Source organism: Pelodiscus sinensis, chromosome 4 (assembly GCF_049634645.1).
Source record: "Pelodiscus sinensis isolate JC-2024 chromosome 4, ASM4963464v1, whole genome shotgun sequence".
Lineage (NCBI taxonomy): Eukaryota > Metazoa > Chordata > Testudines > Trionychidae > Pelodiscus > Pelodiscus sinensis.
Window position 1 is genome coordinate 70278955 of NC_134714.1, and position 25015 is coordinate 70303969.

Here is a 25015-nt window from a genome sequence, read left to right on the forward strand (position 1 = left end):
GTTACACATTTTCCCCAGCAGTACTGTATATCTCCTCTTGCGGCTTCTCCAGTCCTGTTAGTCAAGACTGGCATACTGATGGTGTTCACTCTACTGGTCCTTGCTAGCACAATGGATCAGGTTGTGGATGGCCCTTTTATAGGTACACAGAAGGTTTATTGCAGGAAGGACGCAGAACTACAACTCTGTCACCTTCTGTACTGGCCAGCAGAGATGGTCAGTCATGGAGAGCAATTGCATTCTCTTACATGGCTGCTTAATGACCATATTGCACATATGCCAGAGGGAGCTCACGGAGGACTAAAAATTGCCAACTTTACCTGAAGGCAAAGGAGAATGTTCCTGCAAAGTTGGATGTAAATGCATTTTGAGTTAATGTCCGTTAGAAAACTGTCCTGCTTTGAAATTTTGACTCGCCTAATACTCTTTCTAATCTAGTCTCTAGCAACAGCAATTAAAATATTTTAACAAAAATTCTTGTAACTGATATCTTCTCTTGTCAATTGATCAATGTTCTAAGGGTTACAGTTACATGCAAAATACGAAGATACAAGATCAAGATAACTCAGAAGAAATGTAATAATCCATGGGTGAAAGTGACAGATTGTTCAATTATTTTAATAGATGCTGAAACTTTAAAATCAGAAGAGATCATTCTATCACCTAATTGGACCTCCTGTCTATCACAGGCCATTGCTTTTTCACACTGTACCCCAGTACTGAGCCCAATAACTTGTGTCTGACTAAAGCAATTCTTCCCAACAGGCACCCCTAAGTCTTGGCTCAAAGACTTCAAGAGCCAGAGAATCCACTACTTCCCTTGGTAGTTAATCACTTGATTGTTCAAAATGCCTGCCTAATTTCCAATCTGAGTTTGACTTCAGCTTCCAAGCAATGGTTATGCTTTTCTCCGCTTCATCAAAGAGCCCTTTTGTACTCAGCATTCTTGCCCCATGGAAGTACCTGGATACTGTAATTAAGCCACCTCTGAATCTTCCTTTTGCTAAACTGAACAGGGAGAGCTTTACGTTTCTCATGGAAGTTTTTCTCCAGCCCTCATAATTTTTGTGGCTCTTTGTGCAATCTGTTCTATTTTTCATCATCCTTTTTAAAATGCTGTGCAGCATTTCATTATCTATCTGACCAATGCCATATACAAAGATAAAATCATCTCCATAGCCCTCATCACTACTACCTTGATTATACATGTAAGAATCACTTTAGCCCTTTTTTGGCACAGTTTATGTTGAGTAGTTTGTACTGTATGATCCTTAAGTCCTTTTCAGAGCCACTACTTTCCAGTTCCCCATTCTGTAGCTATGGCCTATATTCCTTGTTCCCAGAAGCATGATCTGGCAAATGTATTAAAAAGCATTTTGTTTGAATGGGCAACCATTCCTAAGCAACCCAGATTACTTTGTGCAACTGTCCTGTCCTCATCATTATTTGTCACTATGCCAATCCCTGTATCATCCACAAATTTTAAATTAGTAGTGATTCTATATTTACTTCCAGGTCATTAATAAATATCAAATACCATCAGTTCTAGAGCTGATCCTGATGGAATCCCTCTAGAAACAGTTCCATTCCACATTAACATACCTCAGGACATAGTTGTCAGTTAGTTCTTAATCCATTTAAAATGTGTTTTATAGATGCTGAACAGTGCTAATTTTTTTAAAGAGACTGTTGTGTGGTACTAAGTCAAACATCTAACAAATGTCTAGTATATCTATACATTTACCTTCACCAATGACAACTGTATTGTGCATTTCTTAATTCTTGTAAAGAATCATGTGCTTGTTTATTATGTGGGCAACATAAAATTTACCATGTCCTTCAACTAGCTTTCGGAAATTGTAAGTATATGTGAATAGGAAGCACTGCTGAATAAGACCTGAAGTAAATGTAAGGTTCCTTAATAACATACTTTACAAACAGTGGATATTATTATCCCCATTTGGAAAACTGTGGCTCAAATTTAAAAATTACCCAAAAATCACACAATTTGGCTGGGAGAAAGGGGGGAATGAAACAAAGTTCATTGACTCCAATTCCACGTTTTAACTTCTCTTAATCTCTTAAACTGTATTGCAAAGTCAACTCATTGGACAGATGTCAGGCAAGAAAATAGGGAAGGCCTCATGAATTTTAAGGTATGTGAGTGTTAAAGAAGAAAAAGGAAATACTTACTGAAAGGGTTAATGCCTTGTCTTTTTCCATGGGGGAAACTGCTAGCACTACCTGCAAAATCCAAGAATATTATTTGTTTAGTACTATGAACAGTTTGGGGTTCTTCTAAATTTCAGAGATAATTTTTGTAAAATGCAATGATTGTTCTGCTAATAACAATGGAAGATAATTGCTGACTGCAGTGGGGTGCAGTAATGTAGGAAGGCTCTGGGCAAAACTCACTTATATTTACACACATGTATCTCAACAGTGCATCTCAGCTTTGGCTGCATCATCTCTGAGCCCTGATCTACACTAGGACTTTATTTTGAAACCCCCTTAAAGTCAAATTTATAAGCAGTGCGTCCACACTATCAAACCCATTATTTTGAAATAACAGGCTTTGGAATTCAAAATCTGTACTATTGCTTTTTATCAGGAGTAATGCTAATTCCAAAGTAGTTCTATAATGTGGCCGCTCTACTGCTGGTATTTTGAAATAACTACTCCCCAGAGTAAATCAAATTAAATACTCCCTAGTGCTTCCTGGGGCTCTAAGCCTGAGGTAGCGTGTCCATATTAACAGAAACTGTCTCAGACTAATTTTGAGGCTTCCCCGTAGTGTGGACACGCTAGTTCGAATTTGTTAAATCAGGAGTTAAGTTGAATTTAACTCTAAGGCCATGTCTACACTAGGAAACTATTTTGAAATTAGTAGACTTTAACTGGATTAAAATATAGATGTTAAAGGTCTTGGATTACATTGTAAGTAGTGTAGATGCAGCGTAAGATTTCTCTAAAGACCACCAACCTGAATGAACAGTTTTATAAGGTGCTCAGACTGCATGAATGTATGGCTCAACCTTATTTGGATCTCTGGAGTCTACAATGTTAAGCCAAAGTGTTCATAGTTGGATACTTACATCCATATTCAGGTACTGAATGAGAAGAATGAGAGAAATGGCCTGACCTTCTATCAGGGGGTACACCCCTGTCAAGGGGTTTGGCCCCCTCCTACCGGGTCTATATAGTACCCCAAAGTCCCAACGTAAAAGTCCAGGCCCCTCTATCAGGGCATATAAGGTACTACAGGCCTAGCTGCTCTGAGAAGCCTCCCCTGGCCTGGGGTTTGCTTATCCAGGGTAGGGGAAAAGGGCGGTGGGGGGACCCAGGCCCTCCCTCTCCACTGGGTCCCAGCCCAGGGCCCTTTAAGCAGGGCCTATGGCTCCTGCCCGCTTGTCGGGGGATCCGGCCGATACACACCGAGCCAAACTTTATATCCTTTGCCCTGGGCTGCTTCCTACTGCGCCCTGGTTCTCCCCGGACCCCTTTTCCTCTGAGTCGGTACCTGCCGGGGTTGTGGGCGCGCTCCTGCCGCCCTGGGTCAGCGGCTGCTTTCTCCGTGTCAGGGTCAGGCGCGGGCGGCAACTCTGGTCCCACCGGCTGCAGGAACACTGGCCCGGCCTGGTCTCCTCCCTCACCCTGCGGCCTCCCTGACTGCAGGGCTCCTTCTGCCTTTATACCCTGCCGCTGCTGGGAGCATGCCCAGCAGGGTCGGAGGGGCGGGGCTTCCTCCGCCAGCTGGGCCTGGGCTATCCCCTGTTCGTCAGTGCGGGGCCTGTCCGCCCCGTCACACCTTCCAAGGTGCCGAGCACCATAACATTCATTGAATTCAGTGGGAAGGTGCACAGCACTTCTGAAAGTGAGCCCATGTGTGGCTTTTAGGTGCTGATTTTAGACACAAAAATTCGATCATTTTGGTCAGTATCTGAAATCTGAGGAAAGTCAGTATGCCTACTTCCAGTCAGAACCAGAAAGTGTGCTACCTATTTCTATGCCAGGCTGGAGACAGATGCATGCACGATTCTGGGACTTTGCAGTAGGTTTTGGCTCTCTGATGTGCAGTCTTCTTTCTTCTCAATATTTTGGGTGTATTACAGAAGCAAGCACCCTTCCTATTTCTCCCATCATTAGCCACATACATTTAAAACACTCCCTTCCCCTGGAACTCTCATTAGTGGAAATCACACTATAATATATAGTAAGGCTCCTTACACACCCCTAAGCAATTCCTCCAACATTGCACCCAAGTCTGATGAGAAAGAACTCAGAAGCCAAGCCTACTGTCTCACGGGAATTAGACCTTCCATGAAATCAGGGGTATGAAACAGCTTCCACATGAGAGATTGATAAGACCCCCCCCCCCCCGATTAAGGGGGGATATTATAGAGGCCTATAAAATCATGACTGATGTGGAGAAAGGGAATAAGGATGTGCTATTTATGCCTTCTCATAACCCAAGAACTACGGGTCACCTGATGAAATTAATAGGCAGCAGGTTTAAAAACAAACATAAGGAAGTACGTCTTCACACAATGCACAGTCAACCTGTAGTTCTTTCGAACATTCTAAAGCCATATAGTACTAATGCTGATTTCACATGTTAATTTCAGTGGTAGAAAGTAATAAAATTAAGGAATACAGTTACTATGACTGTCCATAGCAAGTTATAGCGGAATAGAGAAAAGCTTCCATAACACTAGGGAAGCCAGCTGCTTTAGTCCTCTGGACCAACAATGTTACAGGCTTGCATTAAAGTTTATAATATATGCACATAAAAGATGTAACATTAACATTAAGATGCTAACTTCCAAACAATCCCTGACTCCCTCCCACGCAGTGCTCAGTTGGAGCAAATTAGGTTTGCATGTGGCATCAAAGACAGGGCTGATTGGGAGAAAAGCATACATGTACCGGCCCTCTTCCCCCAATGGTTTGGCCCATGAGCTATAACTGTAGCCAATGCCCACACATGCCCATATGCCCCAACACTAGGGATGTAAGCAACTAGTTAACTATCCGAGAAGAATAAACGTATCGGATAATCGACTAGTGATGTGACTAGTTGCTTCCCCGCACTTGCTGCCTCTATCAGAAGCAGCAAGAGAGGAGCAGGGACTAGCACTGGGGGGAGCTGGCTTAAAAGCCATGTTCCCCCAGCATGGTCTCCATGGGAGACAGGGGAGGTAGAGGCACAGCAGGAAACGGCATGAGTGGGGACTGAAGCAGTCTCCACTCACGCCGCTTCTACTGAGATTCTGCTTTTGAAATGTACATTTCAAAGGCTCAGGTGCTGCAGAGAGCACTGGGCCAGCAGGGAAGTCGTCCTGCGCTCTTTGCAGGGCTTCCTTTTGAAATGTAGCAAGAACCCACCGGGGCTCTTGTACGCTTCAAAGGTGGAGGCGCCCTTATAGACTAATCAAATAATCAATGGAAATCGCATCGACTATTCAATTGGTTAATCAATCTAAATTTAACATCCTTACTCAACACAGCATGCTAAATATACAGAACTTCCTGTGGTGAACATCACTGGTTGTGCCCTTTCCTTCCTTCCTTATGCACTATTGCAAGACAAACATTCAGTAAAATAATAAAATAACAAAAATTAAGTTTTGAAGGGCTCACCGTTAGAAACACACAATCTTTTTGCTTGTAAACTGAGCAGCTCAAACATTCAATGCCATGTTGCTGATTTTATTTTCATTCAGCACACTAGACTGCCTTATGGGATATGTTCCTCCACTTCTGAAAGGAAAATAGCTCACCTCCATCCTTACCGACTCCCAAGCACCCCTTTAGCTCCAGCAGTGAGATAGACTTGTCCTTGTTGAGGTCGCAGTAGTCAGCAAAGCGTCGAGCACATTTCTTGGGCTTGGCTTTCTTCTTCACATACCGCTTGAAGGGCTTCATCTCCCGCTTGTTGATATCACTGCTGCTATTGTTATCCAGCTGGCTGAAGTACCAATGTACCACTCGTTCCTCCAGTGTGTGACTGGGATCTGGCTCAGAGAACCTAGAAAACAAAATGAGTCCCCAAATAACCAGAATGTACTTGTTAATGATTGTAAATGCCTTCTGCCTGGCCACATGGCTGGCTCAGTTTGTGACAACCTGTATCACATTTTGCCTCCTATGACCAGAAAAAGTAGATTCCTGGTCCATGAGGCTGTTATTCTTAGGTACCCTCGGTAAATGTTCCCTTATGACCAGAGGTCTGAAAACACCTCCCTCTATAATTAAGTTTCATAGGCAAGGGTTGGTTTGGGAAAGGAATGAACAGAAAAAGAATGGATTTGAGCACCAGTGAAAGGTAGAAGATGAAGAGCCCTAATGAACTACATCCTTTGTGTATCCACCGAGCAAAGACAACATGAGCAGCAGCAATACACACTTCTCTACCACTTTCTCCCAAGCACTATGCCTCAGCCTCTCTTCTCTGGTGAGACAGCAATTCAGTCATCATTCCTAACTGTCAGGGTGGTCAAATATTGGAATAAATTGCCAAGGGAGGTGGTGGAATCTCCCTCTCTGGAGATATTTAAGAACAGGTTAGATAGACATCTGTCAGGGATGGTGTAGACGGAGCTTGATCCTGCCTTGAGGGCGGGGGGCTGGACTCGATGACCTCTCGAGGTCCCTTCCAGTCCTATTATTCTATGATTCTATGATTCTATCATGGCCCATTTAGTCCTTGGTCTCTCAATTGAGACTGGCAGCAAGAGGAACAATTAGTACTAAGCATGTCAGTAGTTTCTATGATGTGGACCCCAACCATTAGGAACAGGATCCAGCTTCTTGAATTCATTTCATGCAAGATGCATTTATTTATTTGAAAAAGTCTTTGGACAATTGTGCTGTGTCAATTTATGTGATCTCACCACCCATGTTTTATTCACTGAATGGTTTCCAGAGGTGGCCTCCCTTCACTGCAGGTGAGTGTAGAGAGGGGCCAAATCAGAGTAAGACTGATTAAAACAGGACAAGGACTTTAGTCTCTCAAGCCTGCTGTTTTAATCCATCCCAACGACAATAGGAGGAAGGCTGGGTTGATTGACCTATCAGGGAAGACTGTTTAGTTTAGAAGGGAGAAGACTGAGGGGGGGACATGATTGCAGTTTCCAAGTATCTAAAAGGGTGTCACAAGGAAGAGGGAAAAAAATTGTTCTCCTTGGCCTCTAATGACAGGACAAGCAGCAATGGCTTAAATTGCAGCAAGGGAGGTTTAGGTTGGACATTAGGAATAATGTCATAACTGTCGGGATGGTTACGCACTGGAATAAATTATCTAGGGAAGTTGTGGAATCTCCATCACTGGAGATATTCAAGAGCAGGTTGGATAGACATCTATACTGGATGATCTAGATCAGTAGTGCACAACCCGGGGGTTGGTGGTCGCAGCTGTCTTGCTTGGGGTGGGGGGGGGAAGGTCGCAGCTCCAGAACAGCTGCCATTTTGTTTTCCCAGCTCAGCGCCTGATGTACGCACAGCGAGGGGAGTGGCCCAGTGCTTGAATTTAAAGGGACTGCAACAAAATGTTCTGGCCAGCATTTTTTTTTTTTTTTTGCTCAACCAAATTTTCCTGGCCCTTGGGGGGGGGGGGGGGGGAGAAAGAAAGGTCACAAATTAAAAAAGGTTGAGCACCACTGATCTAGATGGTGTTTGGCCCCGCCGTGAGGGCGGGGACTGGACTTGATGATCTCTTGAGGTCCCTTCCAGATCTAGTGTTCTGTGATTCTATGATAAATTCAGATTATCGTGAGGGCCTTGGGTTCTCTGGGTGCAGTATAAATACCTAGGCTCAATCCCATTAGAGGGGAAACTGCAAAACACACTGAAACAAAATCTGTGATCATCTAACCCCTGGTGTACACTAGGGGATAAGTTTGAATTCGGATATGCAACTTCAGCTATATTAATTGTGTATCTTAGGTCAAAGTATTTTAACTCAAATTTTAGTGCCACCCACACTGTGGGAAGTTGAAGGAAGCATCCTTTCCCTTCGGCTTCCATTACTCCACACAGAAGCAGGACTACCGGCATCAATGGGAGTGCCCTCTCAGTCTGAATTAATGTGTCTTCACTGGTCCTGCTAATTCAAACCCCGGAAGATTGACTGTGGCTGTTTTGATGTTATCTGTAGTGTAGACATGGCCTTAAAGACTAGTGGTCTCCTCTGGTGTGGAATAGCAAGGATGACATTTTCTCTGCTGTGCAGCCAGCAGGGGTTGGGGAGGGGGAAAGAAAGGGCTGCCATACTTCCAGCCCTCCAGCCTTCTCGGCATCCTTCGACAAAGCAGGTACTGTTGTTTAAGCAAGTGGGGGAAAAAAGACACATCAATCCGCACTAATTCAGAATAGTAAGGGGGCGGCATCTACAGCATGGCATGGAAGGTTGTGATCAGAGTATGGAGGAAGATGGGGATCATTGGCAAGCTTTACAAATGATACAAAATAGATATATAAAGGGCAGCCTCTGGCCCCAACATCTGGGTAAACCTGAAATAATAAATACAAACTAACCTTAAAAACCAGGGGGAATAAAAACTACAAACCAGTTTTTAAAGATTTTACTTGCAGAATTCAGTTCTGGGCTGTGTAGCAGACCAGCACTTGGAATTACAGCACCTGCTCAGTGCACAGTAGAAGTCAGGGAGGCTGGCTTAGCTCTCAGAGCCAAAATACCAGCCAAACCACTGAAGCCATGGAAACACGCAAAACAACGACAGTATCATGAAGGTGAGGGGCTGTCCTCATTTTTCAGAGCCTTGAAACTCTGCATGAGGTACAAGTTGCCAAGGCTGTGGAAAACACAAACTAGATCTTGTTGTGACTTGCATTTGTGAATGTAGACATTGATGCTTTTAGTTTTTGGAAACAAGATGGCTATTGCCTGAGGACTGGCTGATTTCCCTGGACTTAGGGAACACCTGAATGTCGGTGTTGTCAAGGAGAGTGCAGTTTTGATCACAGGACAATGGAGCTATGCTAGGACTCCTGACTGGAGTGAGTCCTAACTGGCCTTACCTCCTACCTGCAAGAACACTTCCCTTACCTACCACATCTGCATGCCCTGCTGCTATGTCCTGGCCTCTTCATAAGGCTGGAAGTAGCAGGGCTGACGTGGGCTCATGGCAACAGCAGAGAGGGAAAAGGATGCAGAATTCAGAGCAGCGGCCAAAAGGAGACCAGGCGGGAAAGTGAGGATCTCTCTGTTTGTTGGAAGGACCAATAGTGGTGCTGGGTTGGGGCAGGAGCCCACGCATGAAAGAAATCTCCCCGTGTTCAAGAAACATAGGAAGAGTGGGTGAGAAGCAGGGGCTCTTCTTGGAAGAGAAGGGAAAGACAGAGAGCATGGGGAGTGCAACCAACTCCAATGCCTCGGTAAAGAACACCGAGGTCAGGTACCGCCCCCTGGGGTTCTCAGGGTTACTGTAAACACACCAAAGCATGAGGCTAGGGTACATCAAACATGAGCATTCCAGCCAGTGCAGTTGCAGTAGTATGTGTGGACAGGGGAGGATAAATCCATAAGAGTTACTTTAACCAAGGGGCTGGTAGTGGGGAAGGGAAGATGTAGCCCACATTGGTCTTTAATACCCACTACGATTGCTACAGAGCGCTAAAGCCGCTAAGGTGGTAACCTTCCCCTGACTGCATAGATATAGACCAATTTAAGAGAGAATGGAACAGAAGAGGCTTAGAGGGCTCCCTTAAATATTGCAGCTCAAAAGTCCAGTGTTTCTTTGGTTTGCTATTAAACAACACAACAAAAGGTGAGATGATGACACACTGCCTCAGCATCCTGAGATCATCTGTGTGTGAAAATATGTCTCATGCTTCATCAATGTGACATGGTTTTAGGTGATCTCAAATCACCGCTGTGTTTCCATGCTCTGAGACTGCATTGTGACGCAACATCACTATATTAGAACAGCTAGATTGTATCTGGAACTAGAATTGTCCTGCAAAACACAAGTGCTCACAGGTTGTGGGACAGACTGGCAAATTGGAGAGGACATGCATTCCCACCACTGAAAAACAGAGAGAGTTCAAAGGATCATATGGAAGCATAGGCCCTTCCTGAGCTGGTTCTCTCCTGATTCAATCCACCAGGGACCAGAGAATCATAGAATCATAGAATAATAGGACTGGAAGGGACCTCAAGAGGTCATCGAGTCCAGCCCCCCGCCCTCAAGGCAGAGAGACAGAGAGATATGTCACTTGCTCAGTATATTACGGTATCTTATTCTGACAACATCTGTGCTACACACTAGCCACATGAAAAGTACACAGGATACTCTAACTCTCTTGGAAAGGTGCAGTAACTGCTTGTGGAAAAGAAATCACACCGAACACCCAAAACAAAACAAGCCATGCACCCAGCACAGGACGCCTTCCCAGAGTTGAAGAGCACAGTTAGGAGAAAGGCCAGGGTGTTTTTGATGTGGTCAGTGAGAGAAGGCTGTGTGGGGAAGCAACCCATACAGGAAGGATGATTAATACTTCAGACAAACAAAAAACTGTTTTGCCCCCCACCTCAACATACTGTTAAGCCATCCAACAAAAGCAGGTCTTCAAAAGAGGGGTATGTATGTCATCATTTTGACAGAAGAGAATTAACAGACCTCAGAGAGATTGCCTCACTTTTGCACCCACTGTGCTAATAAATGTTTATATACCAATAAAGGAAGGAGCCTGGTCTATACGTCAAAGTGCATGGGTGGGAAGCAGGATTCCTAGGTTCCAATCCCAGCTCCCCCACTGACTCACTGTATTGCCTTGGGCAAATTATTTCCTCGGGCAAATCATTTCCCCTAACTACATCTCCTTCTATAAAATGGGGAGAGCATCCATCCACCTCATGAGTAGAAAGAGAGTATTAATTTGTTAACTCACAAGCGCTTTGAGATTCCTGGATGAAAGGTGCCACATAAGAGCAAAGTGTTCTTATGACTGCTTTATACTTCTGGTAAAACACTGATGCTATTTAGTTAAACTGGCAAACAGACAAAAACGCAAGGAGGTTATGTAAGTACATGCGTGTTTTTAAGTTATTGTGCTGAACTCTGAAGCAGAGCAGGTGGGAACAATCTGAAAAGGTCAGATTCCTGAAGTGATGTCTGTGCACAATCAAAAACATCTTTAAGCCCCCAGGGCCATAGAGTCTGTCCTGCTAGCAAGATGCAAAGAGCTAATGCAGCAGCAGAGAAATAAAGGATAATGTGGAGGAGAACAGCAGTACCAGACATCACTTACTGTCAGGACCACTGCATTTATTTACACTATGTGCAATCTCATTATCTTCCATAGGATTGCAGTGGGTATTGATCAGAGCACAATATGCTTCTCAGTGATTGGAAAGGGTAGATGTAGCTACTAAATTGAAATCTGTACGCACAGTGGCTGTTTCCAACTCACAGCAGCCTCATCATTTCCAAAGACAAGTGAGCACAATACACAATAGGCATGACTGATGTAATGTCTACGTCTATGTCTAATACAAAATAATTGTAGTTAGTGACCTACTATAAATAGTTAGCTAGCATAAGACTGGATGAGAATAGTCTTATCACCTTTCCTGTCACCCTGGCTTGCTATGCACAAGAAAAACTAAAAGGTATGTGCACGTTGGGAAACATGGCATGTATCTTTTTGAATCATCCTTTGTCTGGCAATGACAGAAGCTGCAGGATGGAAGGATGTGAATAGTGCAGTGCCACAAAGTCCATGGTTGCATACACAGGCTATTGACTATAAATCAGAGGAAGTTGGGCTAGTCCTGTGCAAGCTGGGAGGAAGAAGAGGAGAGGAATGCAAGGCTACTGGTAGAGTTAGGGAGGCCACATCTCCACTTGCTGGAGGAGCAACGCTCTGGAAATCAATCCTCCGGGGTTCTATTTAGTGGGTCTAGTGAAGATCTGCTAAATTGCTGAGGGCACCCCCATCGACGCTGGCACTCCTCACTGTTGTGAGCAATAAGGAAAGTCGATTACTTCAGCTAATATTAAAAAACTCCTCCTCTCTCCCCAATTTTCTTCTCTCTTCTCAGGTGTGCCCTGCCGTGTCAGAAAAGTGCAAAAGTTCACATTTATTATTGGCACAGTGACAAACTTTTGGTCCAATATCTCGTAAACCAAATGTGTTACAAATTATCAGGGATAATAATGAGTGTTTCAGCCTTTAGAGAATTAGGAATACTTCTTTCTACTAAGAAAAACCTTCAGTTTCTAGCACTGGTGAGAAGTTGGACATTGGAGATTAAAACATTATTGATAATAAAAGCATAATTTGAAGTCATTTTTAGAAATTTCTGAACTGTATTAGAATTTTTTTCCGTGGTAGGACTGCATTGCAAGACCTGTTATACGAAGGCAGCTTATACTAAGACTCTCCAGACAGAGATCCAAAACAAATTTACCAACACATTATTTAAAAGTCTTAGATTCCCAAGACACTTTCCCTGCAAGATGTATGGCACCAAAATTGTGTTCTGATGGAAAAGTTTGAGGCACCACCTGTGGAGATGGCATGAATAACTAGTGCGTGTAGAAGTTTATGCCAGAAGAGTTGCTTGCATTTAATTATGGCAGCAGGCATGCAAAATATTTGGGTGGTGGAGCAATTTGCCTCACTTGGAATGGGCTGCTGAAAGGTTTCTCTTTTTCCTTGCACACTGGCTGTTGACACTGTAGCTTGAAACAAATCAGCATGAAGATTGTGAAGAGCAAGGTAGTGAAGGATGCTGCAAGAAAGAGCCCCATTTAAAAAGTTATAAATACTTGGAGACTTAGGAAGTAAGGTTTTTATAAGGGTAGTTGGTTCTTATTGACATCTCTCCTCCCTACAATACAGCTTTTTGATCAGCGTTATTTGCAAGAGTGCTGATTACATTGACATAGGCAGAGAAATCCAAAAGGGATGCTAAATCAATATGAAATATTCTCTAAGTCTTTCCTTCACCCACATAGACCATTTTTGCACTATGCCATTTCACAAAATAGACATTCAGAATTCTTATAAATTAGGAAGGGAACAATGTCTTTCCACTCTAGCATATTTAACTTGTACTGCTGTACAACCATTTTTCATTTTGAGATGCTAGGCATACTGGTATGTCATGGACTGTGCAATATGCAGTTCATAGATTCAACAGTGATTTGGCAGACTTTTGAATACGTATTGCTGTATAATGACCAGTACCGAAAACAACTGGGCATAAGGTGAAATCCTCAGAAATAAATATTTGTATCAGGCAATTAGAAACTATTCTATTCCATTTTGTATTGTAAAAGATGAAAGTCTGAGACATTTGTACATGTGTAACATCTAACACATACATGGCTCTCACTCCTCCAGACCAATAGGATGTGCCAGAGTGCCTGCCCTAAATAACACACACCCCTACCAGCATGTCTGTCATGCTCTCTTCTAGACACTTCAACATGTTGCGTCTTTCCACTGATGTTAAACACGTCCATGTTATCCAACAGATCATACATAAATCAGAATAATAATCCGCTTGCCTTTCTATACACTAAGACCTCACCGCCAACAACATATTAATCCTCACAACATTCCTGTGAGGTAGGACAGTGTTGCTGGGCAACCAGAGGCACCGAGACAAGAACAAAATGACTCATTATTCCTTGGAGGGGGAAGAAGGGAGCAGAGCTGTTGGGATGCTTCTGCTCCCTCATCTCCTTCCCCTTCTGTCAGAATAGTGTCGGCTGCTCCTTCTCACCCCTCCCCCAACCAATAATTCCTCTTGGCTCCTAAGGGAAGGGGGAGAACTCTTCTTACCTCCCACAGCAGCCTGATTGGCTGCTCTTCCCCAGGAGGTGAGAACATGGGGAAGGCATCATAGGGGTTTTCCCCACAGATGCTGGAACAAGCGGTGCTGGTGGTGTTGTCACATCCCATGGTTTAAAAGCAGCGTGCACTCCTTGCAAGACGGGGGCAGGGCAGGATGAGACTTGGCACGATTCCCTCACCCCTAGGCCCAGACTGGCCTGGAGGCAGGGAGAGGCACAAAGTCTCCTCCCGCCCTGCTAGGGGCTTGGCACTTAGCTACCCGCCAGCTGAGCAGCAGCTGGCAGTTGACTAAGGACAGTGCTCCCTTGCAGGGCGGGGCAGACTTTGCGTACTCCCCCCGCCCCCAGGTTCTGACTAACCTGGGGGGCAAGGGAGGGGAGTGCGCGAAGTTTCCCCCCACCACCAGGGGCGTGGGCGCTTAGAGGGAACCACCAGCTGTTCAGAACAGCTGGCAGTTCTCTGTGGAGGGTGGGGGCAAAGACTTCACATCCTCCCCCAGACCAATCAGGGTGTGTGGGTGGGGAAGAACTGGAGTGTGTCCTGGCCCTGCCCCTTCTGCCTGAGGCCCCGCTCCTTCCAGGGCAGCCTGGGGAAATTTCAAAAATTTCTGGAGTGGCCCCTGGTCAAAAATTATTGTCCACCCCAGCTTTATGTAATACAGGATGAAAGACTTCCTTCTCCTGAGCTCTCATGACACTGTAAATGGGATGTGCTGGTCTTTATGCAGAACAGCTCCACAAGAGCAAGCACAGGTGATCAGGGTTATAGTGACAGAACAGAGTTTGGAGCTGTGGCATTAGTTCTTCTTAAAGCCAGTAGAATTAGGTGATCCCTAGTTGAAAGCAAGAAACCCTCTCCCTACTTCACCTGTGTTCAGACCTCTCATTCATGTCTGAATGCTTTCTAGACTCACCTCCCACCTCCAGCAGGTGCGGCTGAGTTAATGGCCTGTACCATGTCCGTAGTCAAAGCATCCAGTAAGCTGGTGATAAATTCTACTTTCTTCCCTTCTGGACAGCCTGCAAAACATGAAGAGGAAGAATAACTTGAGAACACAGAGTCAGTCTCCCAACCCTGATTTAACCCTCTTCAGTGTGGAGATCGTGGTATCGGTAAGGTTTAATATGGCACCCAAGTCTCTAACCAATGGGAGAAAAATCCTTGAACAGCTTTTAGCCTCACACATATAGTCAGCTTGTTCCAACCACCTCCAGATCTGCCTGTGTTTTGCATGAATACTACTTTTGTTCACGTCTGTCCTGGCTGGTGCCCCCAGTTGTCTGCCTTCTTTCTCACTTCACTAGTTGATTCCTCTGGGGTCTAGTAATGGCCTCAGATCACCAGCTTTCCCTGTTAAGCAGCATCAGCATTCACTGCTGATTCCTGGCATGCGCACGGTAACCCCTGCCAGAATGACAGCCTCCCACCAAAACAGAACACCTCTGTCAACGCTTTCTGCATTCCCAAACGAGCACACACAACCCATGACAAAGATCTAAAAACTTACCACAATCGCTTTGACAGTTGAAAAGGACCTGCAAATTATTATAACTAAATTCTTCTTTGCAGTAAAACAGACTCAATTTTCTGCCAGATTCAACCAAAGGAAAACAGTTACAAGCATCTCCCCATGTCATGTACATTACACACACACTCACCTGTCCCTTAGCACTCATTTGGCTCACAGTCCAGAAAATGTCAGCAACGTAAAAGCTAAGCTGCTACGGCAGCTGGAGTAGACTACTCACTTAAAGAGCTTTTTGTTGCAGAAATGAGACGGTTGAAAAACTGTGTGCTAAAAATCATCTCCCAGAGGTCTCAGCATCTAACCCTCTGCTGGGACTGGCAGTGTTGCTTGCAGGAAAGGGAATGACAAACTCTCCTTCCTTCTTTCTCCTGGGTCTTGTGGAAACAGCCATGGCATTATTTGTACAGCATAGCGTGCGTGCATACACATATGTGCATATTTGTGTGTGCGCATGTGTCTCTCCCCTTGGGATCTGCAGGATATTTTATAAGAGCAATAAATGTAGTGCTTGCAGTGATGTAAGCTTTAAAGGATGGGGTGACAGTTTGGACAGCCTCACCAAGTCCTCCAATAAAGGTGAACCTCTTGGACAATTAAGAATAACTGAAAGGGTCTCACTCGTGTTTGGTTTGGGGGTATTACAAAGCTGGGAATATAGCAATGGGAAAGAACACCCTATAGCTCTCCTCTCTTTTCCTCCTTCACTCCATTGATATAACTGTATGTATCACTAATGGCTCCCAATAGCTAAACCTGGTTAAATCAATGACAATGTGATAGAAACTGCCAGCCTGAATAAAATGGGCTGGTATATTGAGTACCTACAATGGTACATAGCCAGTCTGTGACTGCGAGCAGCAAAATACCCCCACAGGCCAGTGATGGGACATTATATGGGGAGGGCTCTGAATGACTGCAGAGAATTTTTTCCCAGATGTCTAGAGCAGATTTAAACTAGTATAAATGGTGGATTCCCTGGAACTTAAGGTCTTTAACTCATGGTTTGAACACTTCAGTAACTCAGCCAGCAGTTACTAGCTATTACAGGATTGGGTGGGTGCGGTTGTTTGGCCTACTGTGTGCAGGGGGTCAGACTAGACAGTCATGATGGTCCCTTGTGGCCATAAAAATCTAGGGCTGTGTCTACATTGGCACCCTTTTCCGGAAAAGGGATGCTAATGAGACCAGTCGGAATTGCAAATGCCGCAGGGGATTTAAATATCCCCCCGGTATTTGCATGAACATGGCTGCCGCTTTTTTCCGGCTCGGGGTTTTGCCGGAGAAAAGCGCCAGTCTAGACGGGATCTTTCGGAAAATAAAGCCTTTTCCGGAAGATCCCTTATTCCTGAATTTAAGAGGAATACGTGATCTTCCGGAAAAGGCTTTATATTCCGAAAGATCCCATCTAGACTGGCGCTTTTCTCCAGCAAAGCCCCGAGCCGGAAAAAAGCAGCAGCCATGTTCATGTAAATACCGCAGGGGATATTTAAATCCCCCGCGGCATTTGCAATTCCGACTGGTCTCATTAGCATCCCTTTTCCGGAAAAAGGTGCCAATGTAGACACAGCCTAGGGGTCTATAAATGGAGTCACAAATGAACAAATACAACAACAATTCTCAGACAGTTTACAGCTGGGGTCGGCAAACTCCCACCCACCCCACGGGGAGGCAGCGAATCCTGAGCTGCAGTGGCAGTAACCGCAGTGCAAGTCAATTCCTCCTTGACACAAGTTTCACCAACTCCATGTCGGCAGGCAATGCTCTCCCACCAACATAGATGCCGACATTCATTGGGGTGGTTTAAATATGCAGACAGGAGAGGTCTCTCCCATGAAGGAAAAGCAAAAAATGGCATGCACATTGCGTATTATGCTGGATTAAGGCTATGTCTACAGTACAGACCTTGCAGAGGTATAGAAGTAGTGGTACTCCAGCATAATACACAACTTGTATGCACATAGCAGGCATTACTTTTTTGCTAAACTAATTTTAGAAAGTGACTATGCCTGCCTTAAATTTGTTCTGCCTCTGCTTTTCCTTCACTCCACTTTTCCTTTCCATGCTGCTGAATCTTGTATCTTTTCTTGTATTTTTCAGCATTAATTTTTCTATTCTAATTCTCCAGCAAGTTTAATGAGCAAGTTTTAATTTCCTTCCCCACCATCTCCTAGTTCTCTGTTTTGTCCTCCCCTTTCTTAATTGTGTTATTTCAATTTCTCCTTCTTCCTTTCCCAGTTTCTCTCGTTCTCCCTCTATTCTATGAGCATTTGCCTCTCGACTTATAACTTCCACTTGCTTCTTTCTCCCCCTCACCCCACCTCCTGCCTATATACCATTTTTCTATCCTCAGACAGCCTGCATTTTCTTAAGTGTTCAGCCACGTACATGTACTAAATTGAGGCAATTTCTGTCCCCATGTCCAAGCTCCATACAATTGAAGGGAAAGGGCCAATTTTCATCTCTCCCTCCAAATGGCAAAGAAAGAGGCAGCAATTAATGGATACAAAAGGGAATTAGGAATCATAGGGAACCACTTTTTACACAGACACACCAGCAAGTTTGTACAATGTTCACCTTCTGCTCTAGGCAGGGGACTATTCTGAGTTGTAAAGAAAGAGGTGAGATTCTGGGACTAGGTGGCCAGGAGCAGCTACCAACCAAGCTGAGACCTGTAGCAGGCAGGAATGAGGGTGGAACTGAACCGACAGGCTGGAAAGGAGGGATTCAGCCTAGCTGAACTGAGCAACAAGAATTGATCACTATAGTACTGTCCTTTGTCTGCATTATTAGCAAAGGACTGGTTGGCCAGCCAGTCATGGCCAATCTAGGGGCAGCAGCTGTGAAGGTGTCACTGACTAGAAAGAAGTGGCCCTGTCCAGGCAAAGATCAAAGACTTTCTCAAGCTTGAACCTGCTGGTTCTAAGAGTCTCATTGAGCAAGGGATGGGTTACTTTCCCAATACAATTTTTTTTCAGGTATATTGCTTTGCTGTCAGAATTTTGTTTTCAAATGGCATAGATACACTAGGAAGGAAGGGAAGACAGGTGACAAGCCAGCCCATAGGAAACCTTTTCCATCTCCCTATAAACTAGTAGTGCCTCTACCTAGTACATTTCTTGCAAAGGACTCCAAAATGTGAAGAGACCATAACATACATACATATCAGAGAGAAAACCCATCAAATCCCCATTCTCTTAACACAGATTTTCCCCTTCTCTTGCTTCACCAACATTAAAGACAGATGGATGTCTGCTCCACTCTAACCTGGAAGCTCTCGGTCCTTGAATGGATCATCAATCTCTGTGCTCTTTGATCTAGCATCACTTTCACACACCGGTGTCTCATAGCTGGAAATGGGAGAGAGGAAGGAAGTTCAACCATCTGATATAATTACAGAGACAATAGGTTGCCATAAAGAGATTAGTGAACATTTCAGTCTCGCTTCATTATCCTAGTGCAGAGCGCGAACACACAAAAACCACAGGAATCCAAGGGGGAAATAAATGGACTCAAACTCAGCCTTCATACAACCAGGGTGATTCCTGTAGGAAGAGGGAAGCTAGAAAAGTAAATAGCATGTATGTGACTTTGCCTTATATCCCTGGCCTCTTCCCTTCTCTTGTTGGAGAGCTGTCAGGCTTCTCGGGCTTCTCAAGAACTATTCACCATCAGTGCTTGCCTAAATGGTAGAAGTGGCCAGAAAACTTTATGAACTTCAGCTGGCCAGGAGGTCAAGCTCCTTTCTGTTACATGTGAGCTTACCCATAGCAAGCCAGGCAGTCTGAAACCTAGACATAAGGGGAGTACAATGCATTGTACCTTGCAGAGTATATATTTCAGCATGTAAAAGCCTGTCTATTGAACAGAACAGACCAGTAAGATCATCTCTAGAGCTCACAGTAACTAGCAGGTCAAACAGTTCAAGTTCTGTTCCTTCCCTTAAAAAATTCTCAAAGAGCCCAGGAATGAACTTTTTCAACCCTTCTCTGCCCTTCTGAACAACAGATGTGTTCACAGAATTACTAAAGGTTGAACCTCTCAAGTCCAGCACATTTGGGACCTGACCTGTGCCAAACCAGAGAATTTGCTGAACCGGGGAGGTCAGTATTGTCTAGCAGCATTACCAACACTTCCACTGTTTGCTGGGCTCTGAGAAGACAGTTAGGAGTAAATTAGGGGCTAAATAATATCACAGAACATGAAGAGCCGAGACTGAGGGCTGTACACAAACATTATGGGACCACAGGGAACTTGGCCACACACATGATAAGTAGACATCTGGCTAACTAAACTCATGCTGGACCACAGAAATTGCCAGACCAGAGAGCCAGACTAGACGTGTTCAAACTGTACTGCTAACAAACCCAGGTTCAAACTCACAGCGGCTAGTTATCAGAGCTTGCTAGCGCTACAGTTTGCTCCTGTGGAGCTTTCAAGTTGTGTTGTGCAACAGATGTCTCCTGGAGAGCTTTACAATGTGCACACACAAAGATTTCAATATGGAATCTGTGTCTGTATTGAAATCTGACTGCACACAAAGTTTTCAACTTAGAGCTTTTTAGATCAGTACTAGCCATGACAACTTAGGTTCAGACTGTTTCTGGCCACAACATGGAACACAAGGCTGGGGATAATTCAAGCCACTTTCTTCCCAGTTGTCCCTGGCCATTGGCTGGGTGGTACAACAGGCCTGCAGCTTGTGTCCTTGACCTTAGGGACTGTTTTCTTCTAGTGCTCTAGAGCTGCAAGTCAGCTCAAAGACAGCAGGTGAGTGGAGGAAAGAGAACTGTTCCTCCTCTGAACTGGCCATCTTCTCTGGGTGGGCAGAAAAACAGAAGCATGTTGTACCTAAAGGATGGCCAAAGGTAACACTCCTTGTGCAGAAAAGGACTCCTCAATTTCCTCTCATGGGGATTCTGCTCCTCCATGATGCACACATGTGCCAATCCAACGCAACTGAGCCCTTAGTAGTCTAGTTAGTATCAGTGCTGTTAGTCTCAAGGAAAGCCGTTGCCACCATAACTCAGGAAAACCTCATTTCCCGGTGTCTATAACTCAGTGGTGGTGCTCTCTGCAGATAAAAACCAGGCTCCATCCTCAGAGAGGACCAGCCATTCTGAGTAGCTCAAGTTGTAAAGTTCAGCTGTGTTTGAGCTTTGTGTGAGCAAAAAAGATTCTTCAAATATAGTTTATATGGGAAGTGGTTGTTTATTTCACCTTTACATTAACTCTCCACAGTTTATTGGATTCGGGGGGGGGGGGGGGGGGAGGGGGGAGAGGAGACTAAGAGTGATCAAGGAATATTTCAGCCAGAATCCTGCATTTTTCAGAACATTAAAAGCATGTGAAAACAGTGATAATGAAAGCCTGGACAAATCCTTAAGTTTGATGTGTGCTGCTAAATATGCTATAACACAGGTATTTTCCTCTCTGCTTCACTGAGTCCAGCATACACAACTGGAATGAATGATATATTCTTCCCCACTTGAAGTACATAAGAGTAATTAAAGTAGTGTGCATTCATGGGGCAAACACACATTTTCTCTTCCTCTGCCCCTCACCCTGCAAAGTAACAATATTTAGCACTCCTCAAGTATTTTTCCTCCCTATGCGTATGGATTAGTTTACTAGACATAGGAAAATGAAGTGGCGATTTAAATAATCACCGCATCATTTACATCAAAATGGCTGCCGTGCTGTGCCGATCAGCTGTTTGGCGGCACAGCGGGGCAGTCTGGACGCGCCGCGGTCGACAAGGAAAGCCTTTGTCGACCGCTCCGGTAAACCTCATTTCACGAGACATAAAGGAGTGGTCAACAAAGGCTTCCCTTGTCGACCACGGCGCATCCAGACTTCCCCACTGTGCCACCAAACAGCTGATCGGCACAGCGCAGCGGCCATTTTGATGTAAATGAACTGGCAATTATTTAAATCGCTGCTTCATTTTCCTATGTCTAATAAACTCATCTACATGGCTCCGTCGACAGAGCCATGTAGTCTAGACATACCCTAAGTCTCCCAGAGCTTTTCTGCTCATTTGACAGATGGAGAAACTGAAGCAGAGAAAGGTGAAATGGCTTGACAGTGAATCAGTAGCACAGCCAGGAACAGAACTAAAGTTTTCCAATTCCCACCCATATGCTTTATTCACTCACCTAAAGGTGCTCCCTTATGCTGAGATAATGGCAAAGATTAGAAAAGCTGAGTGTATGATAGGGAGAACCTTTCTAGTGCCATGGTGTTCAACCAGTTCTGAAGCAGTAGTCACTATAGTGGCTACTGCTATAGCAAACTAGCCACACCCAACAGCGCAAAAAGCCACACGTGGCTAGTGTGTTGGATACCATGGTTCTAGTGTATCTGTACTTGTGACTTTTGTGTGTGTGTTTGGAGGGGGGTTCTGTTGGAATTGTCCTTTCACCTTGCCCTGTTATTAAGTTCTGACAAATTCAGCAAACATAACAAAAATGTGAGATGCTAATTAGTCTATCTGGCTGTAGAAGCTACTCGATCCAAGAGAGGGGGAAATATTAAGAAAATATTAATAGTCATTCAGATAAGGAGGCTTAAGCACCCAACTCATGCCCAACTATGCTGGTTGCTAACTAGAGCATCTTCTGTTCTAAACAGGAAACTAGATTGGATAGCTCTGGCCTCTTCTGGCATGGCAATTCCCAGATTCTGATTCTTTTGTTTTCTCTGAATTGGTGCCTTCTCCATCATAATTATTTCATACTCTACCATACAGGGCAGGTTCACAGCGACTTGCTCTCACCGGGTAGAAGTACCAGGCAAGGGGCGTCCCGTGTCCACCAAGACACACCAGCAGTACCCTGTGGACTGATGACACTGCACTGGTTTGTACAGCCCGCCAGGAGCACACTCTGGGATGACAATACCCTCGCGGGGGTTCTGCCTGGCCTCCTCCAGGGCACTCTGTCGCTCCTGGTCACATGAGTGAACTTTCTCTGGAAAAGAAAGAAAAACAGAAATATCCCCCTCCGCAACAAATCATGGCTTCAGAGCAACTTACAGCGCTCATGATGCTAGTCAGTCTTGAGAATGCTAGATCCCTTTTTCTTCCCTAGGAAACTCCAATATTCAAAAAGTTCCCCAGCATGCACAGGGAGCTGTGTTACATTCCGGACCTGAAATCCTCCTCCTACTAACGACAGTGGCTACTTGTGAAGGGGTGCACCAAAAATATTTTCCGCTCTGGCTGTCAAAATGGCTAGGGCTTTTCCCACGTCCTAGAGAGAGTGCATTTTCTGTACACCCAGAGGGAACAAAAGATGGTCCTACCCTATCATGCCTCAGGCTTCTATCAAGTGTGTTAGAGAACAGACTCATTTAGCTGGCAGAAGTAGTAGGCTGCTGTGCTCTACATGGACCAGTGTCTGGGAGTGTGGGGGGCGGGGGAAGGTGATGAGACACACTTTACAAACCTATAATGTTAACATTTATTTAACTGAAACAACTGAGAGGAAATTTCTGTTAGAGAACTCAGATGTGTCCATCTGGCCTTTAATCTGAGGGCTGAGAAAATTGTTGCTTCACATTCTCTTGTCAACTAAGGAATCTAGAAAAGAATGGAAGACTGGATATTCATAAGGTTAAAAAATAGGTAGAGAACATCCCAATAAATGGATTGGATTTTCTTAAAATGTGGGAGACAAATGCTCCCCCATTCCTTACCCCCTTTTGCAGGTCACTTTAATAGGCCATATTGCCTGAAATCTTTTCCCATTTTCAGGGGCCACTTCAAGTTTTCAGTAAAGAAAATAACTCAGAACCCTGATAGGAGGTGTCTCAACCTGAACTTGTTGCCATTTTGATGACCAGCTGGGACATGCTGTATTACACAGCTGTCTGGTCTTTTGGGGAGAGAGCAAGGGGTTCCAACCACAGAATTAGTCTGGCAGTTCTGAATGCAGTTATTGGGCACAGATTGCGTCAGTTACCAGAGAGAGGCCAGGGCACCATGATTTCTAAATTGTAACATAGCAACCAAAAAAAAAAGGTTCCAAGAGACGACAGATGCCCTCCATCCCAAGCATTTCAGACCCTCCTTAAGGTAGTGAATAAAATAAAAAAAGATACTTGAACTTTGTCACACACAAATGAGATTTAATGTAAGAGCCTTAACTATGTGCAAGTCTGACTCAACCAGAAAGAAACTTGATTGGCAAGAAACAGGGGAGGAGGGGGGAAATAAAATCAACACAACTGAAAGGGCTCAAGTCTCGGCTGATATTTAAGCTGACTTCATTTTGCTGACAGATTTCACATCTTAAAAAAAATGTGACTGTTCCTGAGCTGTATGCAGACAGAGGAGTCATTCAGTAAGAGGTCTGTGGGCTTCTTAACAAATCAATTACATCACAAGGGGCCAGCTTACTCAAGGTCCCTGCCTGACAACAGTTTACACCTTGGCCATCGGGTGAGGGGTAATTCATTTTGTTTGACGAAGCAAACAAGGCAGCCAGGATTCCATGCCTACGATCACCCCATTTTTTATTAATTCTATTTATTTAATAACCAAAAGAAAAAACTCCATTGAAGGGAAGTGCATTCCAGGCATTTTTCTCTCTAAATCCCCAAAGCTTCCTCAGTACACAAATTCTCTAGAGTCCTTTGAGTCTTGCAAAACTGGCACTAAAAGTGCCCTTTGGGGGGGGGGGGGGGAATAAATACCAAAGCTTTTTTTGGCCCCACACTCCTTGTTATAAATTAATCACTTTTCTTTTAATCAGATGTAACCATAGTTTATACACATGCACAGTACTGTGTGAGCATACATCACTATGCAAGTATATGCAGTGCACAGATGTGCATTCTATACCAGTGGTCATCAACCAGTAAATTGAGCCTGCCAAACAAGTTGATCCAGCTGGCAGAGGCCCTGCCACTTCCCTGGCCTATCAGGGCCTGGAGGCGACGGGAAGCGCACAAAGTCTCCTCCCACCCTGCAAGAAATGTGTGGTGCTTAGAAGCCTTGCAGGATGGGGGCAGGGCAAGAGGTGATTCTGCCCGCTCCCCCTGCTCCCCGGACTAACTAGGGTTTGGGGGTAGGGGAAGCGTGTGAAGTCTCCCCACACCCTGCAAGGGGCTCAGCAGTTAAAGTCAACCGCCAGCTGCTGCTCAGCTGGTGGTTGACTAAGCGCGGTGCTCCCTTACAGGGAGGGGGCAGAGAGCAAGAGACTTCACGTGCTTCCCCTCCTCTGGCCCTGATTGACCTGGGGGCAGGAGGGAAGCTCGCAAAGTCTCCTCCCACTGCCAGGGGCATGGGCATTTAGAGGGAACCGCCAGCTGTTCAGAACAGCTGGCAGTTCTCTCAGCTGGGGGGGGGGGTTAAAGACTTTGCACGGTCCTCCATCCCCAGACCAATCAGGGTCTGTGGGTGGGGAAGCCAAGGAAGTGTCCTGGCCCCTCTGCTTCCACCTGAGGTCCCGCCCCTTCCAGGGCAGCCTGGTGCCACTTCAAAAATTTCTGAAGTGGCCCCCGGTCAAAAATTATTGCCCATCCCTACTCTAGGGTCTCACACCTGTGTATTGTAGCCTACTCAATTTTGCCAGAGCTGTGAAATGGGACTTCTTTACTAGCAGGTAGCGGCATATTTGCTATATCTATCTACTATATATTTGAGAGAGTGTCTGTACA

At 44.8% G+C, this 25015-nt stretch overlaps 1 protein-coding gene across 6 annotated transcripts in view; it reads right to left on the minus strand.

Moving 5' to 3' along the window:
• Positions 1-25015, minus strand: part of SMOC1 (SPARC related modular calcium binding 1) — a 180652-nt gene that overhangs the window by 6578 nt on the left and 149059 nt on the right. For all 6 annotated transcript variants that reach the window (XM_075927322.1, XM_075927321.1, XM_075927320.1 and 3 more), the window contains 5 exons: positions 22131-22323; positions 18620-18702; positions 14741-14846; positions 5781-6028; positions 2194-2244 (listed from right to left, as the gene is read on the minus strand). In XM_075927322.1, the coding sequence (XP_075783437.1) occupies positions 2194-2244; positions 5781-6028; positions 14741-14846; positions 18620-18702; positions 22131-22323 (681 nt within the window). The remainder of the gene's footprint in view (positions 1-2193; positions 2245-5780; positions 6029-14740; positions 14847-18619; positions 18703-22130; positions 22324-25015) is intronic.